This window comes from Garra rufa, chromosome 9 (assembly GCF_049309525.1).
Source record: "Garra rufa chromosome 9, GarRuf1.0, whole genome shotgun sequence".
Classification (NCBI taxonomy): Eukaryota; Metazoa; Chordata; class Actinopteri; order Cypriniformes; family Cyprinidae; genus Garra; species Garra rufa.
In genome coordinates, this window is record NC_133369.1 from 27,759,831 (window position 1) to 27,780,796 (window position 20,966).

Consider the following 20,966-nt stretch of genomic DNA (forward strand, 5'->3'; position numbering starts at 1 on the left):
CGCGCGGCTACCCCTTCAGTGGAAGCCTGCCGGGGAAGAGGCCGCCCTAGGTAGACTAGACGAGCGGCTCCTTCCCGGCCATAACAAGCCAACTCCCGTGAGCCTCCCATTCCTTCCTGATCTGCATAAGAGATCGAGAGGGAATGGGACAGGCCATATTCAGCCCGCATTCACAGGCATCAGCATGTGAATTATGCTGATGTCGAGGGAATGCATGGGCGCGGATATGTGTCGATGCCTCTCATTGAGCAGACGTTTGCGAACGATCTCTCAGCGGGAAGGACATCAACCCTGAAGGCTCCGACCCTGCCATCCAAGCCTTTGAGAGAAACATCTTGTTGAAAGGCAGGGCATATGCGGCAGTGGGTCAGGCTGGTGCTCCTCTGCACACGGTGGCAGTGCTGCAGGTGTACCAGGCTGATCTACTGAAAGATCTGGACCGAGGTCTGGGGCTTTCCCCGGAGGAGGTGGCTGAGCTGCGCCACACCACTGAGAGACATCTGCGGGTGAACCTGGCGGACATCGGGGAAAAAGAGAAACACTTTCTCCTCGATGCGCCGGTTTCGCCATCTGAACTGTTCGGCACATCCGTCGAGGCGGTGGCCAAGAAGTTCAGAGAGGCGAAGGCGCGCTCGGCGGCTTTTAAATCATGCATCCCTCGCCGGTCCACGCCCCCACCTGAACACCGGGGAAAACCAGGCCCGTCCTGGTCCAAGGGCCAGAGACGAGGCCAGGTCGCCAGTGTGGCCACTCGGGGCCCTCCCCCCGGGAGGAGTCGGTCCCAGAGGAGGCGTGATGCGTGGCATAGGAGAGGGGATCTAAGGGAGACGATCCAGCGCCGGCGTGGCGGCAGGCCTGGATCGGGCACCTAGAGTCTCCTCTCTGGTTCCCCTCACGTCCGTTCGGCTACCTGCCTCTTCTTTTTCCCCTCGCAAAGACTCTGGGGCTGGGCAGATGATGAGATGGATACTCAATCTGATGGCCCGGTATGTGAACAGTAAAGAAAACACTTTAATCAAAATATTCAAATATGTATAATGTATGTTTTCATGTCTACCAGCTCCGCTTGGGTGATTGCTATTGCAGTTTTCGAGCTCCTCTTGAGTTCTACTGCCACCAAGTATCGAGTGTAGCCAGGTCTCCCCTCGTTTTAAAAGAAAACAGGGTGTAGAGACCCCCACTCGTAGAAATCCCCTCTTGGGTTAAGCGTTGCCAGGTTTGAAACCTCCGCTAGAGTAAGCTTGGTATAGACATGATCCAACATACATATACATACGAGAATATGTAATAAAAAAAATAAAAAAAAAACCCTCTTGAGCGTTGTCAAGCTGCTTCAAGCGGAAAAAAAAAAATAATCGCTCTGCTGAAGCCTCCGCTCACTCAAACCCTGCTAAGAGTAATACTCTTTTTGCATGAGTGTAGTCAGGTACCTTCCCTGTGTATTTTCATATACACATATGTGAGACCTCCACTCCTAGGAGTTTGTGTGTTAGGGTGAATAGAGCGTCGTCAAGGCTCCCTCTCTGAGAGAGAGATGTTTTACTGAAGCCTCCGCTCTCTTTAAAAAGCCCCGCTTTGAAGTAGAAATCTTATATATTTGGCTGTTAGGCCCCATTCTGGGCCTCGCCAAATTACTTTCTGGTATTGTGACCCAATCCGCCAGAATTGAGTGTAGCAGGCCTAGAAGGCCTCCTCTCTGTGAAGTCCTCTGTAAAGAGAGACATATAAAGATAATACTTCTTAGCGCTGAATGTAGCCAGGTCATTCTTAGACCTCCATTCATGAGAGCTTTTTTACTGGGTTGAGTGTTGCCAGGCTCCCTCTATGTGAGGTATTTCTGTTAAGCCTCCACTTTCCAGAAATGCAAGCCGAAAACACAAGACTAAGGCAACTTGTGAGCCCTTTTCGTGGACCTGTCACTACAAGCGTTGAGTGTAGGTAGGCCTCCCTTCCTCGAGAGGGCGTGTATACCAAGGCCTCCACTTGATAGAGCTTCCTCAGCTGAGCGTCGTCAGGCTTGTTACGCTCGAGAGAGCTTGTAACCATTAAAGCCTCCCTCACTGAAAGCTCCGTTTCCGGGTTTTGCTATCGCCCGGGAATAATACAGGTGTCTTCCTCGCGAAATTTTTAGAGCACCTTCTCAAAACCACGTTAGTGGTGTCTGCTCACGCAAATTGTTTTGAGCATTCCCTAAAATCCACACGAGTGGTAAGTGCACTACTAGGCACTTTACTAAAATCCATATTTATGGTAAGGATCCCTCCCGTAAAGGCAGGGTCCTTCTTTAAAATCCCTCACGGGTTGGACCACGCAGGATAATCCTCCGTGCCCATTTTCGAGTTGGTTCCAAAACCCTTAAGTTTTTTCAACTCCTTTGATAAGCACAGTGTAATAGGTCTCCCCTCTGTCACAGCCAACAGTACTGAGACCTTCACTCTCACAGTTATAGCAGCTAGCAGGCCCATGAGTGCCTCGCTGACTATTTTTTGGGGGAGTGCAGTCTTCCACTCACCAAAAACTAGTGTTGTAGGCTTCTCTCCTTAGAGATGCAGTCTCGGAGCCTCCACTACACAGAGCTAGGTGATAAATGAGAATTTTTCATTATTTGCTCTACTGTGAGTATCTGCCATTTTCTTGAGCGTCAAGTGTAGTCAGGCCTCCCCTCGCCTAGAGCGTTTCACTTGAGGCCTCCACTCTGAAGAGTTTCCCTAGGGAGAGCGTCATAGGCCTCCTCTCGCTTTAAAGAGTCTTTCTGCTGAAGCCTCCCCTCTCCAGAAGCTCCGCTTTCAGGCTCTGCTATCGCCTAGAGACTGCAGTCTGGTGACCCTCTCGCTATGCTCTGGGCACCTACTTAAAACCACATTGGTGGTGTTTACTCACGCAAGTCCTTGAGCACTCCTTAAAATCCACATGTGTGGTAAATGCGCTCACGCATTTTCCTCAAATCCACGTTGGTGGTAAAGGTCTTCCCCCACTGGCGGGTCCTTTTCTAAATCCTTCACAGTGTGGGTCACGCAGGTAAAACCTCCGTCCCATTGTTTGAGTTGGTTTCGTACAAACCTTTTTAGTTTTTTCAACTCCAATCCAGATAGCACTGCTAGCAGGATTGAGTGTCGACGCTTCTTCAGGCCTCCACTCTCCAGAAGAGCTCCAATAACTAAGGTAATTCTGTCGCACAGGCTATTCAGCCTCGCGGATTACCTTCAGGGTTAGAGTGTAGATAGGTCATGAGACCTCCACTCTCAGAGTTCTTCTTTGCTAAGCACGGAGGTGTGTCAGGCTCCCTCTCTTGAAAGCCTCCACTCTCCAGACTCCACTCAGGTAGTGCTGTCGCATAGGCTATTCAGCCTCGATGAACACCTGCAGTGTTGAAGTGTAGTAGGTCATGGGACCCCCACTCTTAGAGTCCTTCTGCTGCTCGCAGAACACTGCCACCAGACTCCACTAGGTACTGTCGCATAGGCTACTCAGCCTCGCTGATTACCATCAGTGTTGAAGTGTAGTTAGGTCATCAGACCTCCACTATTAGAGTCTCCCTTCTATGAGGTGTTGTTAGGCTTCTTCTCAGAAGCCTCCACTCTCCAGACTCACTCAGAGTCCTTCGTTGCCTCCAGAGATTCACTAGAAATAGGCAGTCCGACTGCACAGGCTATTCAGCCTCGCGGACTACCTCTAGTATTGGGTGTAGATAGGTCACAGACCTCCATCCTTAGAGTCGTCCTCTGCTGGGTGCAGAGTGGTACCAGGCTTCTTCTTACCAAAGCCGCCACTTTGCAGAAACTCCACTCAGGTAGTTCTGCTGCACAGGCTATTCAGCCTCACTGACTACCCTCAGTGTTGAAGTGTAGATGGGTCACGAGATCCCCACTCTTAGAGTTTTCCTTTGCAAGACACAGAGTGCTTTTTTGGCTTCCTTTGAAGCAGTCACTCCTCTGAACTCCTTGTAGGTAGTTCTGCTGCACAGGCTACTCAGCCTCACTGACTACCTCCAGGTTTTGAGTGTAGAGGTGCCACGGCACCTCCATTCTTAGAGTTGCTCTCTGGAAGGCGCAGAGTGTTGCCAGGCTTCCTTTCGTCGAAGCCTCCACTCCTCAGAAAATCTCCACTTAGACAGGCCTGTTGCACAGGCTATTCAGCCTCACAGACCATCGTCAATGTCAAGTGTAGTTAGGTCATCAGACCTCCACTATTAGGGGCCGTTCACATGTCGCGCCTAAAAACGCGTGGAAAACGCTAGGCGCGCCGCTTTCTTCCTTGTCAACAAAGCGCTCGGGCGCTTGCGCTCCGGAAGCGTCTGCCGTTTCTAAGCAACCATCAGCTGCGCTCTAGCTCCAAGCTGCGGTGCGCTTGCTGCATTCTGAAAAGTTGAGATGTTTTTAAATCGATGCGGCGCGGACGCGCCTGGAAAAAACGAGCGCGTCGCACCGCGTGCGCGTCGCGACCGCGTCGCTTCCAATATGCGTGCGCAAGCCGCGCGTCTCCATTTGAAATAACGAACTTGCGCGCGCAAAAGACGCTTCATGTGAACGGCCCCTTAGAGTCTCCCTTCTATGAGGTGTTGTTAGGCTTCTTCTCAGAAGCCTCCACTCTCCAGACTCACTCAGAGTCCTTCGTTGCCTCCAGAGATTCACTAGAAATAGGCAGTCCGACTGCACAGGCTATTCAGCCTCGCGGACTTCCTCTAGTATTGGGTGTAGATAGGTCACAGACCTCCATCCTTAGAGTCGTCCTCTGCTGGGTGCAGAGTGGTACCAGGCTTCTTCTTACCAAAGCCGCCACTTTGCAGAAACTCCACTCAGGTAGTTCTGCTGCACAGGCTATTCAGCCTCACTGACTACCCTCAGTGTTGAAGTGTAGATGGGTCACGAGATCCCCACTCTTAGAGTTTTCCTTTGCAAGACACAGAGTGCTTTTTTGGCTTCCTTTGAAGCAGTCACTCCTCTGAACTCCTTGTTGGTAGTTCTGCTGCACAGGCTACTCAGCCTCACTGACTACCTCCAGGTTTTGAGTGTAGAGGTGCCACGGCACCTCCATTCTTAGAGTTGCTCTCTGGAAGGCGCAGAGTGTTGCCAGGCTTCCTTTCGTCGAAGCCTCCACTCCTCAGAAAATCTCCACTTAGACAGGCCTGTTGCACAGGCTATTCAGCCTCACAGACCATCGTCAGTGTCAAGTGTAGTTAGGTCATGAGACCTCCACTCTGTAGATTCCCTCTGAGCAGAAGCTCCACTCAGGTAGTTCTGGTTGCACAGGCTATTCAGCCTCACTGAATACCCCCAGTGTTGAGTATAGCACCTATACCTGTTAGCACTGAATGTTGTCAGGTCCCTAGAGCAGACTTTCACTCTGTTCAGACCTCCATTCCATAAACTCCGCCCCCTTACGGTCAGGGCGTTTATGAGCTCCATCACTTAGAGAGCTAAGTGTAGTAGGCTTCCTCTAGGCCTCCACGCTTGAGAGTTACGTGCACAGGTAGCCGAGCTAGCCGTGACAGGCTGGGCCCCAGCGACTCTCGCTGAAGCAGGGGTGATGTTCCTTCTTGACTCCTCATTCAGTCAGTTTGATCACTTATCCCTCGGCATGGCGGCGTTGGTATAAGCGTTCCCATAGTGTCCTGAACCAAGCGTCTCGTTCCCTGTCCTCAGGGAACTAGGGTTACCTACGTAACCTGAGACGTTCCCTTCCGGAGGGAACTCTACGCTGCGTCTCGGGGCCATGCCTCGGGCCCTGCACATACCTCCGTCAGACAAAAAGATGGTAATGTGCTCTCAGGCACCTGCTTTTATACTAGTAGGCGCCTGTTGATGATGTCATAGGCTGGCGCCGGCCAGTGTCAAGTTCACTGTCGTTATTCTATACCTTGTTTCAGAACCGGTCATGCTGAAGGCAGTTCCCATAGTGTCCTGAACCAGGACGCAGCGTCTCGTTCCCTGTCCTCAGGGAACTAGGGTTACCTACGTAACCTGAGACGATTTGAATGTGTATACAACTTTGAGAGAACTCCATATGGTGTTTCACATTTGAGAACCTCTTAGTTATACTCTGTGCGTGTTTTAGTGCGTCACGCAAGTTGCGTATGTGAAATCCACTACCCTGATAGCACACATACATCACGGAGACATCTTTTTGACGTCTACGTTTACATCTGGAAGACGTATTTTTTAAGAGTGTGTGCTCATCTGCAGGACATCTATAAGACGTCTCCTATCAGATGTCAAATAGAGGTCTATTAGATGACGTTAAGATTTAGAATGTATGTAAAACTGACATCTTACAGACATCTGTCAGATGTTTTTACATAGCAAATGCTTTTCAGATCAAGTGATCTTCAACAGACATCTTGCAGACGTACATGTGCTATCTGGGAACTGACTGTAATTGGAAAATTTAAAAAAAACTTTTTCATATTGTTAACATTTTTGCAAATGTTGAATAAAGTCTTTATTTATACCCCATTTTTGTTTCATTACCGTGTCACTGTCACTAACAAACAGTTCACTAACAAACAATTGTCATCAGTTTCACTTCCTTTTGCAAAAAAAACACACCAACTGCATTTATTTAAATCTGTGTTTTATTGTTATATAGAGAGATTAGTTTAAAATTAACCACTCCAATTGTTAAAAAACAAAAGAAAGGAAGAAACACATATTCACATATTCAACAAAGACCATGTCACAATCTCATTTTCTAACGCTTTCATTTCTAATAGGTTCAGGGGTTGGAAACATGTTGTGCCTCATGGAACATTTTGTGTACCCAGGATTGCATGGATGCAGAGATGATGTGAAACTTGTTGAGGAAATTTCATACACACACACAGACACACACAGATATTCCCCTTCTCCCCTCATTTCCCCCTCATCATCATTCGCTGGTCATGTGTTGGCTTTTGTTCAGAGAAATGCAGCTCTACTCTTTCTTTTCTTCCTTCTTTCCATCCTTTTCGTGATACTCAAGGAAGAAGTCATTGCAGGCGACAGTGAGTGCACCAACGAGGATGACGAACTCTGTGAAGTCCACCTCACCGTCGTTGTTTGAATCCAGGTCTCCCATAACTTTATCTACCGCATCCTTATCCTGCGCATTCTGTGGAGCAAGAGAGATCCAGATAAAGTTAGAAACATCTGACTCTCACCAAGAAATCAAAACTTGGGGTTTTCTCCTTACCCCAAGGTAGTTGCCCAGCTCCTGCGTTAGCATCTCTTTGAGTTCCTGCCTGCTGAGAGTATATTTGTCGCCCTCATTTCCAGAGTACTTGTGGAACGTCTGGATCATCAGCTGCATGGCGGACTCCAGAGTGGAGGTGTTCTCTGAGTTTAGAACATTAGACATTCTGGAAAGAAAGATTTATTGGTCACTGTAGCGAGATGACTGTATTTAGACTCAATAGGATGAACAAAAGGTTCTTCAGACCACAACAGTAAAACGTTCCAAAAGAAAAAAGTTATATATTCCCTGCATAACACGCTTTGACCATCTCCAGAACATCCTATGAGGGGCTTAACTTAACTACAGAAGGGAAATGTGACTCGCCTGATAAGAGTGAAATCCTAAACTGGAGAAAACACTCCGAACCTGGGGAGGAAGTTACCCGGCCAAGTGTAATCCAAGCTAATCTCAGTGCCCACAACTCAGTACACACACGCACACACATTTAACCAAACACTGCCCTCAGTTTGAGATTACCCCTGTCCTAATGGATGAACTGGTAAACATATTGGGTTGTGTTGGCAAAAATAACTTCAATGGAGAAGAAAAGCCTCCTCAGATACTTTATAGAGATGAGCCACGAGCCACACAAAATGCAAACATTTTTGTCCAATAGCTGCTGGAAAAGCACATCCAGGCCTTTATTTAGCAGCCTGCTCTAAAAGCTCATTAGAAACATCAAGCATATAACTCTAGAATTCACAGTTTGTCCATCCATCCTTTTCAGTCCCTTACCTTGTTGTTAGATGATGGTTGCTCTTCTGTTACTTGAGGAGAGATGAATGCTGGTGAAGACAGGAGGCGATGTGCAGCATCTTATATACCTACTCTGCCCTCCTCCCATCATACCTTACACTCCTCCTCCCTTCCTTCCTCCATCCATCCATCCTTCATTTGTCTCTCCCTACCTCTTGTCCTCTCTGTTTACACATTCACAACGGACGAAAAATACGAAAACACTGTTATATAAAGGAGTAAATGCGATGTTGATCGTCGTAATTGAATGAGAGAAAGTTTAGACAGCTTTACTCGGTAACTTGAGCAAATGAAAACAAGCCGCATAATCAGCGTTTTGTTTTATTGATCGTCACTTAGTTAATTCATTTCATGAATCATGAATCATGAATCCATGTATCAAAATAAGCTTTGAATGAATTAATTTGAGGCAATTGTCTTTAAAATGTAAAGAATCTGTACATATAACGAACTTCACTACACTGTAAAAAGTTTTCACCAGTTTCAACTTAAAAACTTTAGCAGTTTAGCAGCTGCCTTAAAATTTTAAGTTAAATCAACTTAAGTCATTTCAACTCACAAGTTAAATCAACTCATTTTTATTGTAATAAGTTAAAATGACTTGGAGTTTTAAGCTGATTTGACTTAAAATTTTAAGGCAGCTGCTGAACTTAAGTTTTTAAGTTGAATCTGGTGAAAACTTTTTACAGTGAACTTGTCATTACTATATGTTTTCATGCTTAAACACGATAAAACTTTATCATGCTTAAGCATGATAAAACACGACATTCATGTATATAAACATGCTCTGAAGCCTTGAACTTACCTGAAAGAAGAGCTTTTGGGTAAACAGATATGTTTGATCCTAAAGGTTAGTTATATGTACTGGTGCTTGTCACATTAAACTTTTAGAGATGTGATAGTTCAGCACCCCCTGCTAAATGATTTATCTGCTGTAATTGATGACTTAGACACAAACATCGCTATACTGAAAATAACTCAAGCTCTAGAAATTCAACCGTACCAGTAGTTATGCTTTAAAACATGGTTTATACATAGAAATAAACATATATTTACATTTAAATGTCTATATTGTGTAAGTTATGTAATATCATTAGCTAAAAGTTGTTTCTTAATGTTCTTAATATCTATTTATCTATCAGACACATTTATAATTGTAATTAATTTGTTGATGCACTTTTCTAGAATTATTAACATAATGGCATATAAGCCATAAGATGTAATGGGGTCAGATGCCTGAGGACTGATTATGTTACAGGCCAAACAAGGTTACATGGCACACATGTAGTTACTAACAACCCAAGGGTCTTTAGGTGCTGATTATCTCTTAGGTGTGTGTGTGTACAGTGAGCATCTGACTACAAGTGGTCCTGTCACACCTGATACTGCTGCACAGGTGTTAATTCATCATTAAGCAAACGGTGTCCATACACATATGCTAGCCAGGGCTTGGGACTGAAAACACACAAACACGCACACACACAAACATACATAAACACACACAAATGTGCAAATTCACAGGACACCAATAAACACAAAATGTGTACAATTAAAAACATGTATTCATGCTAGGGCACAGGCTGTACCCAGACCACCATGATGTTTAGCTTGTATCAGTCAATTTTTTTAACAGTAACATGAAACAATTGATGTTTTATTATTTTTTAAAAGGTCTCTTCTGCTCACCAAGCCTGCATTTATTTTCAAATTTTTATATTCAAAGTACAGCAAAAGCAGTACAATTTAGAAATATTTTTACTATTTAAAATAACCATTTTCTATTTGAATATATTTTCAAATTTAATTTATTCCTGTGATCAAAGCAAACTTTTCAGCATCATTACTTCATTCTTCAGTGTCACATGATCCTTCAGAAATCATTCTAATATGTTGATTTGTTGTTCAAGAAAAGTTTTATCATTTTTTTATCGGTATTTAGATACTGATATGTTGCATACATTTATTTCAGGATTCTTTGATGAATAGAAAGATCTAAAGATGAGCATTTATCTGAAATTAAAAAGCTTTGTAACATTATACACTATAACATTCAAAAGCTTGGAGTTATATTATAGAAATTAATATTTTTATTTAGCAAGGATGCTTTAAATTAATCAAAAGTGATGATGAAGACATTTATAATGTTACAAAAGACTTCAGATAAATGCTGTTCTTCTGAACTTTCTATTCATTAGAGAAACCTGAAAATTCTACTCAGCTGTTTTCAATATAATAATAATAATAATAAATGTTTTTGAGTAGCAAATCAGAATATTAGAATGATTTCTGAAAGGATCATGTGATGCTAAAAAATCAGCTTTGAAATCAAAGGAATAAATTACATTTTAAATGATAGAGAAAGAAAACAGTTATTTAAAATAGTAAAAATATTTATGAATTTTACTGTTTTTGCTGCACTTTAGAGTAAATAAATGCTTGGTGAGCAGAAGAGACTTTTTTAAACACATTTAAAATCTTACTGTTCGAAAACTTTTGACTAGTAGTGTATTACAAGTGTAAAAGTTAAAGGACAACAAAAAATTACAAATTTGTCATTGTTTCCATGTTTTAATTGAAAGGTTATACAAAAACATTTATTTTTATTTTATTTTTTCTATAAATGGACAAATCTGATGTGTAAAACATTGACATTGACTGTATTTTTAGTATTTTTGATGGCTTGCGTTTATCAGTTATGCCTTTCAGCCACTAATCAAGTATATTTTGTTCCCAGTAAAGCAAATAATTTGTATATGAAAACACAGGAGCCTTGAAATGAAAACCTGTTTACATGGAAAGCAGAAAAAAACGTATGTAACATGTTATTTGATTTAGCACTTGTACATGGCCCCAGGTCAGACATTGTTTTCATAGATGCGAGTACATGTAAACAGATTTATAATTTCATTGTAATATCAGAGACTTTAAAAGTGTTTTCAGATCATTGCAGATTTTATATTGCACTGGAGACCAGGGATAGTTGTTACAAGGGCCAAAGAGCTGTGTTTTGTTATGTATGATAATCTACTGTAATCTTTACACAATTTAGTAAAACAGTGAGTTTTTAAACCAACTTAAAAGCAGTTTAATGTTGAAAAGATGAAAAAATATAGCAACTAGCCCCAGCCTCTCTTTATTTACTGGTGTAAGACTCCAGTATTACAAATGATCGTCAGTTTCATCAACCCAAGGATCATCATCAGTGCTTTTGGGCTTATTGTTGTCCACTGGCTGCGGCGTTCTGTGTTTTTTGCTCACTCAGTGAGTTGGCCAGGTAGCCCACCAGCGTCAGGTACTCCTGGAAGCTGACCTTCCCATCTTGGTTGTCATCCAGGCCTTTCATCATGTCTTTCACTGCTGAAGAACTGTCAGTGTCCTGAGAGAGACAGAGAGAGGGTGAAATCCTTAACTATGTAGCACTGCCCAATCAATGAAATGCAGTCTTCACATTAATGTTCTGTAGTTCACATGCTATATTTCATCTAAAACTACTTTGAAATTAATTTAGCTAATTCTTTTATAATTATTATGCATGCAGCACTTATGACCTCACATTAATTGAGAGATTATGAAATATTTCTACTTTTAAAGGAGTAGTTCACTTCCAGAACAAAAATGTACAGATAATGTACTCACCCCCTTGTCATCCAAGATGTCCACGTCTTTCTTTCTTCAGTCGTTATGTTTTTTGAGGAAACCATTTCAAGATTTCTCTCCATATAATGGACTTCTATGGTGCCCAGAGTTTGAACTTCCAAAATGCAGTTTAAATGCAGCTTCAAAGGGCTCTAAATGATCCCAGCCGAGGAAAAAGGGTCTTATCTAGTTATTTAAAAATATATTATACTATTTATGTACTTTTTAACCTCAAACGCTCATGTGTCTGGCTCTGTGTGAACTCTGTTTATTCCAGTTCATACCAGTTAGGTTATGTCAAAACTCCCATCTAATTTTCTCCTCCAACTTTAAAATCTTCCAACATCGCTGCAGAAGTACTGACTCAATAAACAAGAAGAAGGTAAACACCCTTTACAAAAAAAAAAAAAAAGGTAAAACAGCGATTTCAGACGATTTTGAAGTTGGAGGAGAAAATGAGATGGAAGTTTTTCAACATACCCTAACTGTCTTCAACTGGAATACACGCAGAGCTAGACAAGATGAGCGTTTCAGGTTAAAAAGTATATAAATTGTAAACTATTTTTAGAATATAACCAATCGTTTCATTAGATAAGACCCTACTTCCTTGGCTGGGATCCTTTGAAGTTCTTTGAAGCTGCGTTTAAACTACATTTTGGAAGTTCAAACTCTGGGGCAACATAGAAGTCCATTATATGGAGAACATTCCTGAAATGTTTTCCTCAAAAAACATATTTTCTTTACGACTGAAGAAAGCAAGACATAACATAGTGGATGACAAGGGGGTGAGTACATTATCTGTACATTTTTGTTCTGGAAGTCAACTACTCTACTTCAATTTTATTGAAACATGACAGGACCACTTAAAGAAATAGTTCACCCAAAAATGAAAATTCTGTCATTAACCCAGAAGACCTTTGTTTATCTTTGGAAGACAAATTAAGATATTTTTGATGAAATCCAAGAGCTTTCTGACCCTCCATAGACAGCAATGCAAGTACTGTACCACATTCAAGGCCCAGCAAGGAAATTGTTAAAATAGTTCATGTGACATCTATGGTTCAACCTTAATTTTACGAAGTTACATGAATACTTTTTGTGTGCAAAGTAAACAAATATAACAACTTTATTTAACAATTTCTTATCCTAAATGTCAGTGATCATTGTGTGTTATGGTACTCTTGCGAACATGCATCAAAGACTGACAGGAAAGATAAAAAATTGTTGAATAAAGTTGTTATTTTTGTTTTATTTGGGCACAGAAAGTATTCTCATAGCTTCATAAAATTAAGGTTGAACCACTGATGTCACATGGACTGTTTTAAAAATGTCCTTACTGCCTTTCTGGGCATTGAACCTTTTAGTTGCATTGCTGTCTATGCAGGGTCAGAAAGCTCTCGGATTTCATCAAAAATATCCTAATTTGTGTTCCAAAGATGAACGAAGGTCTTACGGGTTTGAAACCACACGAGGGTGAGCAATTATTGACAGAATTTTAATTTTTGGGTGAACTATCCCTTCAAAATAAGCCACTGAAAGCAAACATGTACATATACATTGAAACATCTATAATCTTTTTCTCGTAGTCAATAGACATTATGTGCCGTTATGTGTTGACTAAATGGAGCAAACTGAGAAATTGCTTACACTCAGGATGTTTCCCAGCTGACTCTGGACTAACTTCTGGAAGTTCTTCCCTCCCAGGCTCTCTTTTCCCCGTGCTGAAGACAGGAACTGCATAACAACTGTTTTAATGGCACCTTCCATATTTGTATCTGTACATAGAAGAGAAAAATATTGATTATAAACAGCACACATATACAACACTGATTCAGTGTTCATCGGGTCACAATATGTGTACTTCAGAAATTTAGTGTAAAATTTATCTTGGAACAATTTTCACTTGGAAATTGCTAGTGAATTTCACAAATAACTGAATCGCAAATGTAATTAAACATGAAATGTCAAAGTAGAAAATTGTCAATCTATGTTTTATTCCCAACTTTGTGCACAAAAAGTATTCTCTTAGCCTTTTAAACTTACGGTTGAACCACCGATGTCAAATGGACTATTTTATCAATGTCCTTACTACCTTTCTAGGCCTTGAATGTGTCAGTTTTATTGCTGTCTATGCAGGGTCAAAAATATCTTAATTAGTGTTCTGAAAATAAACAAAAGTCTTAAGGGTTTGGAACGACATGAGCGTGAGTAATTAATGACCCTTCAATAGTAGTTTCATACATGTTTATAGAAGTTCATTTTTGGTACCGATGAAGGGATTACAGTGGTACCTGAGATAAAAAGATTGGAAACCACTGCAATATCTATTTTAAGGACATCTTAATGTTAGTAATTGACATTTTAGAGCCGGGATAACTCAAAGGAAGGGCAGGCACTGGAAAATGAGTGACCTGAGGAGAGAGATGATGCTAGAATAATTAAAGAGCTTGAAGAAGGGAGGCGAGAGAGAGGAGCAGAGGAGGAGTGTGTGGAGCTGTAGAGTGTATACCGCAGGACAATGGAACCTGTGATGTTTAACGGACATTCGATCCACTCAGGCCACAGGCTCACGTTACCGCTGGGGTTGCCTGCTACATGTCTGTTACACTCTCTCTCTCATCCAACAACATTCATACACAAAAGCCCATACACACTCTTTGAAGGATGCCCACTCACACAGGCCTTTCCTCCTGGATGAATTTACCTTCCCTACCAACACACAAAGTAAAGCAATAAAGTGTAACCTACTGCATTTCATATTCTTGTACTGTAGATCCTATCTCATATTTGACACTAACAAATAATTAATGATCTAATTTGAGTTTCCTTCCAGTGACATTTAACAAGCTTATCCATAACAAACACAAGGTACAGTAAAAACACAGGCGAAGGCCTCAATTGCACAAAACATGTATACACTGAAAAAAAAGGTTTATTTTTTTTTACATATTTTGCAAGTTTCACAAACAATTACAAGGAAACTACAAGTAATAAATTGAATTAAATGCTAAAATCTGAAGTAGAAAAAACTGAAATAGAATTTTCTGGTGCATGTATACTCTAATAATCTTAGTTTTATCTATTATTACAGATTATTTTTTCAGTCTGTGTAATGAAATAAAATATAAATTAAAATACTACAAGTAAATGTTAGAACATTAGATGTAAAATTATGTTCATTTTGAGACCTGCTAAAGATTATATTTAACAATCTTACTACATTATTAGTGTTTTAAATGACTAGCACATTGAGCCTATATGGCAAAGAAATGTCAATGCACAATTACATAAATGGGACCACAAAACCAGTCATAAGGGTCAATTTTATTGACAGTTAGATTTATACATCATCTGAAAGCTTAGAACAATATTTGGCAGAGATACAACTACTTGAACATCTGGAATCTGAGGGTGCCAAAAAAAAAAAAAAATTTTTTTTGAGAAAATCGCCTTTAAAGTTGTTCAAATTAAGTTCTTAGCCATGCATATTACTAATCAAAAAATAAGTTTTGATAGATTTATGGTAGTAAATTTATTAAATATCTTAATGGAACATGATCTTTACTTAATATCTTAATGATTTTTGGCATAAAAGAAAAATCGATCCTTCTGACCCATACAATGTATTTTTGGCTATTGCTACAGTGCTATTTAAGACTACTTTTGTGGTCCAGGGTCACATATAAAATAAAAAAAAACTTCATTATTGGATGACAACCAATATTTTACAAAAACTAAAGTTTTGGGCAGAAAATCAGATTTTGCTGCCTGTCTGAACAAGTCCTGCATTTTTCCTTGAGATGAGCTGCAACACTCACATGCATGCACAAAATTAATGTGATTTTAATGTGCGTGTGACGTATGGGTAATTCTATAGGATACCTTTTCAGGTAAATCTTCCATCTGACAGACGTCACACCTGAATACTTACACTACACCTCTAACATTAGTACACTACACCAGTGCTCTGCCGTCATCCCAATTACTGATGGACCTCTATTAACCTAATTAGACAGAGAGAGAGAGAGAAGCCTGAGCAGGGCTTGGGCGAAAATTACTGGAGGAAGACCTGCTGGAATTTACTGATAATCATGCTTATTAATCCTTTCTCCTATATGAGCATCCAATGTGGAATTGAATTACTGTAGTTGTGGCTGTGAAAAGACTGTTTTTTTTTTGTTTTTTTTGTAGAAGTCATGTGTTTGGCTGTTTGAGGCTAGTGTTTGCCACAGAGAAGTGTGTTTCTTTTTAAAATGTTGTCATTGTTCTAAATGAGATGCACTCATTAGGTGATATCCAAGCTCAGACTTGGTCAGACTAAGGCAAAAGCATCAGACAGGCTGATTGATAGGTGCTCCTCGTGATTAGTCCCAGGGGACCCAAACAAACTGTCACGTAATGAGATGCTGTGAAATGCAGAAGTCAACAAACCCAGGAACCTTTGCAATACATGCCAGCTGCCAAACGGAAACTAAAGGCACTAAAAGCGAATTGGAAAGCATTGCAAGTAAAGCCACAAAGTTCTAAACACAACAGCTTAGAGAGCTGGAGAGCAGTTAACTAAAAGTAACGATGATACTAGCTAACTCAGACGATTTTTTCAGGCCTAAGAGGCATAGCTTTTCCAGTAATTAGTTAGTTTACCCAAATAATAGCGGTGTAGCGAGTCTAAACACGAGCTGAAGGAATAAACAAATGTGGTCACCTGCAGCCCTCCTAGCCAGATATCACTGGAAAGTCTGAATTTTTATTGTGAATTGATTTGTCCTAAATACCCCTCTACAGCAACACCTTTTTTACATACCTTACTGCACGTTTTGCGTCAGTTTAAAAAAGAAATGTCCACTGAGTGGCGTTAAAACACAGGTTCAATACATGAAACCTGGCACATATTTATTACATTAATATAGGTACATGTTGCTGTGTTTTTATTACGTTGTTTCAGGTTCGTATTGCGGCGGTTCAGAGTTCAAATATCCTGGGACTGTTGCTAAAAGTTATGCTCTATCGTGCTTTATCGTGTTGGAAATGTGCTACCAAACCCAACCCTAAACATACTCGATAATGTTAACAAATGCAAAACCAGTATAAAAATGCATTTGTTAACGCAATTTGAATCTTCCTTGAGTGTAGATTTAAAATCTTTTGTCCAACCGTGGTCACACAGATTTGAACCGGCACTCTTTACCTCTCAAATACATCTCAGCACCAAAACCTACCGTCTATGAAAACCTATATGAAGCTGAATATGTCATGCAGATCACGTGTCACCCTGAAACCGTTCCTACAATCAACAAGTGTGTGGTCTCAGGGTCTAGTCATAGTGTGCGCATTCAGAGGTTTATAAGGCTAAAAATCAATTGAAACTGTTTTCATGTCTGTTCTCCCATTGTTTTTGTAAATCGTCTTCACTCTAAAAATAAAGATTCTTTATTGGCATCAATGGTTCTATGAAGAACCTCGAACATCCATAAAACCCTTAAAATGCAGAAAGCTTCTTTATAGTAAAAAAGGCTTTTTAGGTTTTTCAAATGTTCATTTTAGGAGCTATTCACTGAAAGGTTCTTTGGGGAAACAAACATGGTTCTTAAACTGCAAAAACACTTCGGAACCTTTATTTTTAAGAGTGTAGTGTGTGGCCAGCCTTAGCCACTGAAATAGTGAGAAGAATAACAACGTGCAATAACTGGCAAAACTGCACTACAAACCAGTGTTCATAATTAAGATAATGCATTACAATAATAGTAAGACACACCAGTTTGCAATATCAAGCAGGAAAACAAGTCATATTGTTTATTGCTAAAAATAGCTGGAAGCAAATGACACCGAAGCCTTGCACATTAAATTTACAAATGGCTGCACCCACTCTTAAGGGAAAAATAAGGTGGATGGGTATGTGCAAACTGTATATTGACTGTGTTTGTTCTGTTGTTGAAGTTTAATTTTAAAAAGTCTAGGTGTGTGCACATGTGTTGACATGAACAATACAGCTTTTTTAGTCATTTTAGTGGATCTGTGTTGACAACAAAATGATCCCATCTTTATGAGCCGACTTTTCAAAGATGCAAAGGGAACAACTTTTCTGTTTAGTTGTTATGTTAACATGCTATTAACGTTTGCAGGTCAAAACGGTTACATTTTCAAAACAGTATCTTGACTGAGTGCACTTAAATTTTTTTGACTTGTAGCAAGCTATGCTTTCAAAGTAACTTCCCAAATAACAAATTGCTTTGTGGTGACACTGAATAAAACCTACAGTGTCTGCCCTAAACAAGGTCAAATAAATGATTTTTCTGCCCAGTAGGCAAATAAAAATGCAATAGTATCAAAATCACATCTCTTATTACTGTGTTCTCCTCACAGTTTTTCTTCAATGAACTGCATTCCATTCTTTCTCCTCTAGATGTCCCTCCAGGCTACTTGAGGTTTGCCCTTGTTTTCTGATGTTACTGAAAAATGTCAAACTTGCAACTATCGCTAGTTGAAAATGTAAAGAATGAGGATGAGAAAGTGACTGCATGAACAAGGCTTTGTTCACATTTCTCATGCTCAGCTCTCAAACACAAACTGTTGCACTTGTGTGGGCAGGTGGTTCATGGCTCTTATTTCTTTAAGATGTTCTTCTTGTTCCCCCAAGATGCATGTATGAGTGCAAGTATGCATACTCATTGCCCTAACATGACTGAATGATCTGATTCCTAAAATATCTGTGCAGACACATCATGGGTATTTCAATTATTAGATATTCTTTAACAATTTCTTTTTGTATAAATCCATGCATGGGGATAAGTACTACTCATTTTGGAGAATGTATAATATTAATATGTAATATTAAAGAAGTCATGACATGAGAAATCAAATTTGCCTTGATCTTTTGGCATATAAGAGATTATTGTACCATTAAAACATCCTGCAAGTTTTATAGCATTCATTTAATCAAACTCCAAAAACAGCTTGTTTAGATTTTAGGTGCAAGGTGAAGTCACCAGGGCACAAACATTTGCATAAACACTTGCATAAACGAATCATCATCTTCTCACCATAGGCTCCGCCCACTGCCGTTCACGCTGAATGTGTGTCGCGTCAAAAGAAAATAGAAATTACAATCACTGCCGCTATCTTGTCTACACTGGATACAGTATACAGATACACATTCACTTCCTGACACGGTCCATGCAATAGGATAAATGTAGTGAAACAATGTTCGTTTTGACGCGTTTGGTTTAAACAGCTTGTTTGCATCTTTGTACAGGTATCAGAAGGATCCCAGCATAAAGAAAAAGTGGATAGTTTATTTTTAGTGGCATCCCAGATTGTGTCTGAGGATTGTTCGGAGCATTTTGTTTTGTAAATGAGGCACAGTGTCATGAAGAATTCACAAAGAAACATTTGTTGAAAGATGAAGCTGTACTAGATTTGACTGCAGCTGCATCACAAACTGTAAGTAAATGCTTCCATAATGCTTTTTCTTGAAATTACCGTTTTTTTAGCCAATCATAACAGTGGCTGATCACTGAGAAGCCTTAAAGGCCCTGCCCCTTAAAACAGGTAGTTTTAGACAGGGTCAGATTGAGGGTTAAAAATAATCATTTTTCTACATATTTGTGCAAAAAACTTTATTAACATTATTATAAGTAATCCTCAAAGAACATATTCAAATACTAGAAAAATCCATGTCTTTTCTATACAGTTAAGTGAATGACGACGGAGTCACACATTTGAAACATCATTAGGGTGTGTAAATGATGACGCAATTTAATTTTGGGAGTGGACTGTCCCTTTAAGAATAGTTTTTAGTATTTTTTAATTTGTGGTGGTGGTGTTTGTTTTTCTAGCCTAAGTAGCCTAAGTAAACGTGGACAAAGAAGCTTGTTTTTCGTCTCTCCGCGAGGTGTGAATCATTTCCTCAGCTTGTACCAGGCTGTCAGCACTTGAAGGCAACGGTGAACAAGTTGTCTCAAGCTCACTGGGTTATCAGACAACTCCCACCACTGCTGTCTTATCTCTGTATTCATAATTAACGGCGTTCTGGTGGCCGTGTAGCCGCTGACACATTGAGGTCGTGCTTCGTCCGGTTAGGATCGAGTGCATTTCCCCCCAACGCCCATAAAGTCGACTGCAGGGCTTATCACAGCAAGCGGCGCATAATAGACAGCGAGTATTCACCTCACGCAAAGGATTTGCGGCAGAAGCCGCGCTTGCGCTCTGAGAAAACGCTCTGAATTAATAAATACCAGGTTTCTGATTTCTTCTTTGGTGTAAAGGGAGAAGGGCTTGCGTTATATCTATAGGGAATCGGATCGGCTACTTGTAGTCACCGGACAAGTGAGCCCACGCTGGCGCGTAAGAACTGAAATATTCACGCAGAGTGGGTTGGATTAAACGGAAAGTGACACATTCGCATCGGGCACGAAAGCTTATTTATGGAACCCTGTTAACTTGATGCCAAAGTTATGTGTTAAACAGTTCAAGCTGATTTAAAAATAGCTAACAGACCAGAATGTTTCTAAACTTCCATAAAAACAGCAAAAACAGATCTAACTAAAAGCAGAAAACGCCCTTTTCAGAAAAAGGATTACAACCAAAAGTTAAATGAGGAGAAACATCTTTAAAACAGAAACCACTAGTTAAAATATCCATAATAAAACATCTTGTTTTATTCTAAACTGACAAAATCTCAGCAAACAACAATAGTTTGTCCCACAACTCTCTTCGGATCAAATCAGAATGCTTACCTAGTTTTGTAAGGAAAGTTTTCTTCCGCTGCTTCTTGCCTCTTCTAACTTAAGCCAGTACAATGCCTATAAAAATGCCTCTTCTGCGAATTCCAGTCTTCCCAACTTGCTTTTTTTCCCATCAAATCACTGGGCGTATACCCAGAACTTTATGGGTGGGGAAAACAGGATATATTACTCAAGAGAGGTGTTGTGCGGACATAACTCCCCTGAAAGTGTACTGTCATAAATGAGGTGAGAGGTAAGAAGAGGTTTAGGAAGTGAATAACACCACTTCAACCGTTTTTCTTCTAACCGTCTACAAACATTTTCTGCTTTCTGATTTATTGCGGTGGGTTCTGTGCCAACTGCATGGCCCGTGTCTGAATGACCTGTCAGTGAGTGTGTGTGTCTATCACAAGTAGGAGCATGTATTTGATCGTTGCATAAAGGCTTAGTGAGACACCAGTGAGATCATCATCCAGCCACACCTTGAGAGTTTAGTCAGATATTTTTTCCAAGTTTCTAGCCAACTTGCTTTGACGCATTCATCAAGATATGTTTTGAAAGTCTTCTTTTCTGTCTAACTTTCTTTCTGCAGCATGAAGATATGTTTGTGCATACGTGAGGGAGGGAGAGAGAAAGAATGCA

General features: G+C 40.5%; 2 protein-coding genes across 2 annotated transcripts in view; both read right to left on the minus strand.

Moving 5' to 3' along the window:
- Positions 1-6,553: 6,553 nt before the first annotated feature.
- s100t (S100 calcium binding protein T) lies at positions 6,554-10,383 on the minus strand. Its single transcript, XM_073847442.1, has 3 exons — positions 7,945-10,383; positions 7,168-7,333; positions 6,554-7,086 (listed from the first exon to the last, which is right to left on the minus strand). The coding sequence occupies exons 2-3, from the start codon at positions 7,330-7,332 to the stop codon at positions 6,910-6,912; spliced, it is 342 nt and encodes a 113-aa protein (XP_073703543.1). The 5' UTR covers position 7,333; positions 7,945-10,383; the 3' UTR covers positions 6,554-6,909.
- Positions 10,384-10,513: 130 nt separating this feature from the next.
- LOC141343201 (uncharacterized) overlaps positions 10,514-20,966 on the minus strand; it is a 37,297-nt gene continuing 26,844 nt past the window's right edge. The window contains 4 exon segments of the mRNA XM_073847803.1: positions 10,514-11,341; positions 13,249-13,376; positions 14,240-14,310; positions 16,866-16,873. Coding sequence (XP_073703904.1) covers positions 11,180-11,341; positions 13,249-13,376; positions 14,240-14,310; positions 16,866-16,873 — 369 coding nt within the window. The 3' untranslated portion in view covers positions 10,514-11,179.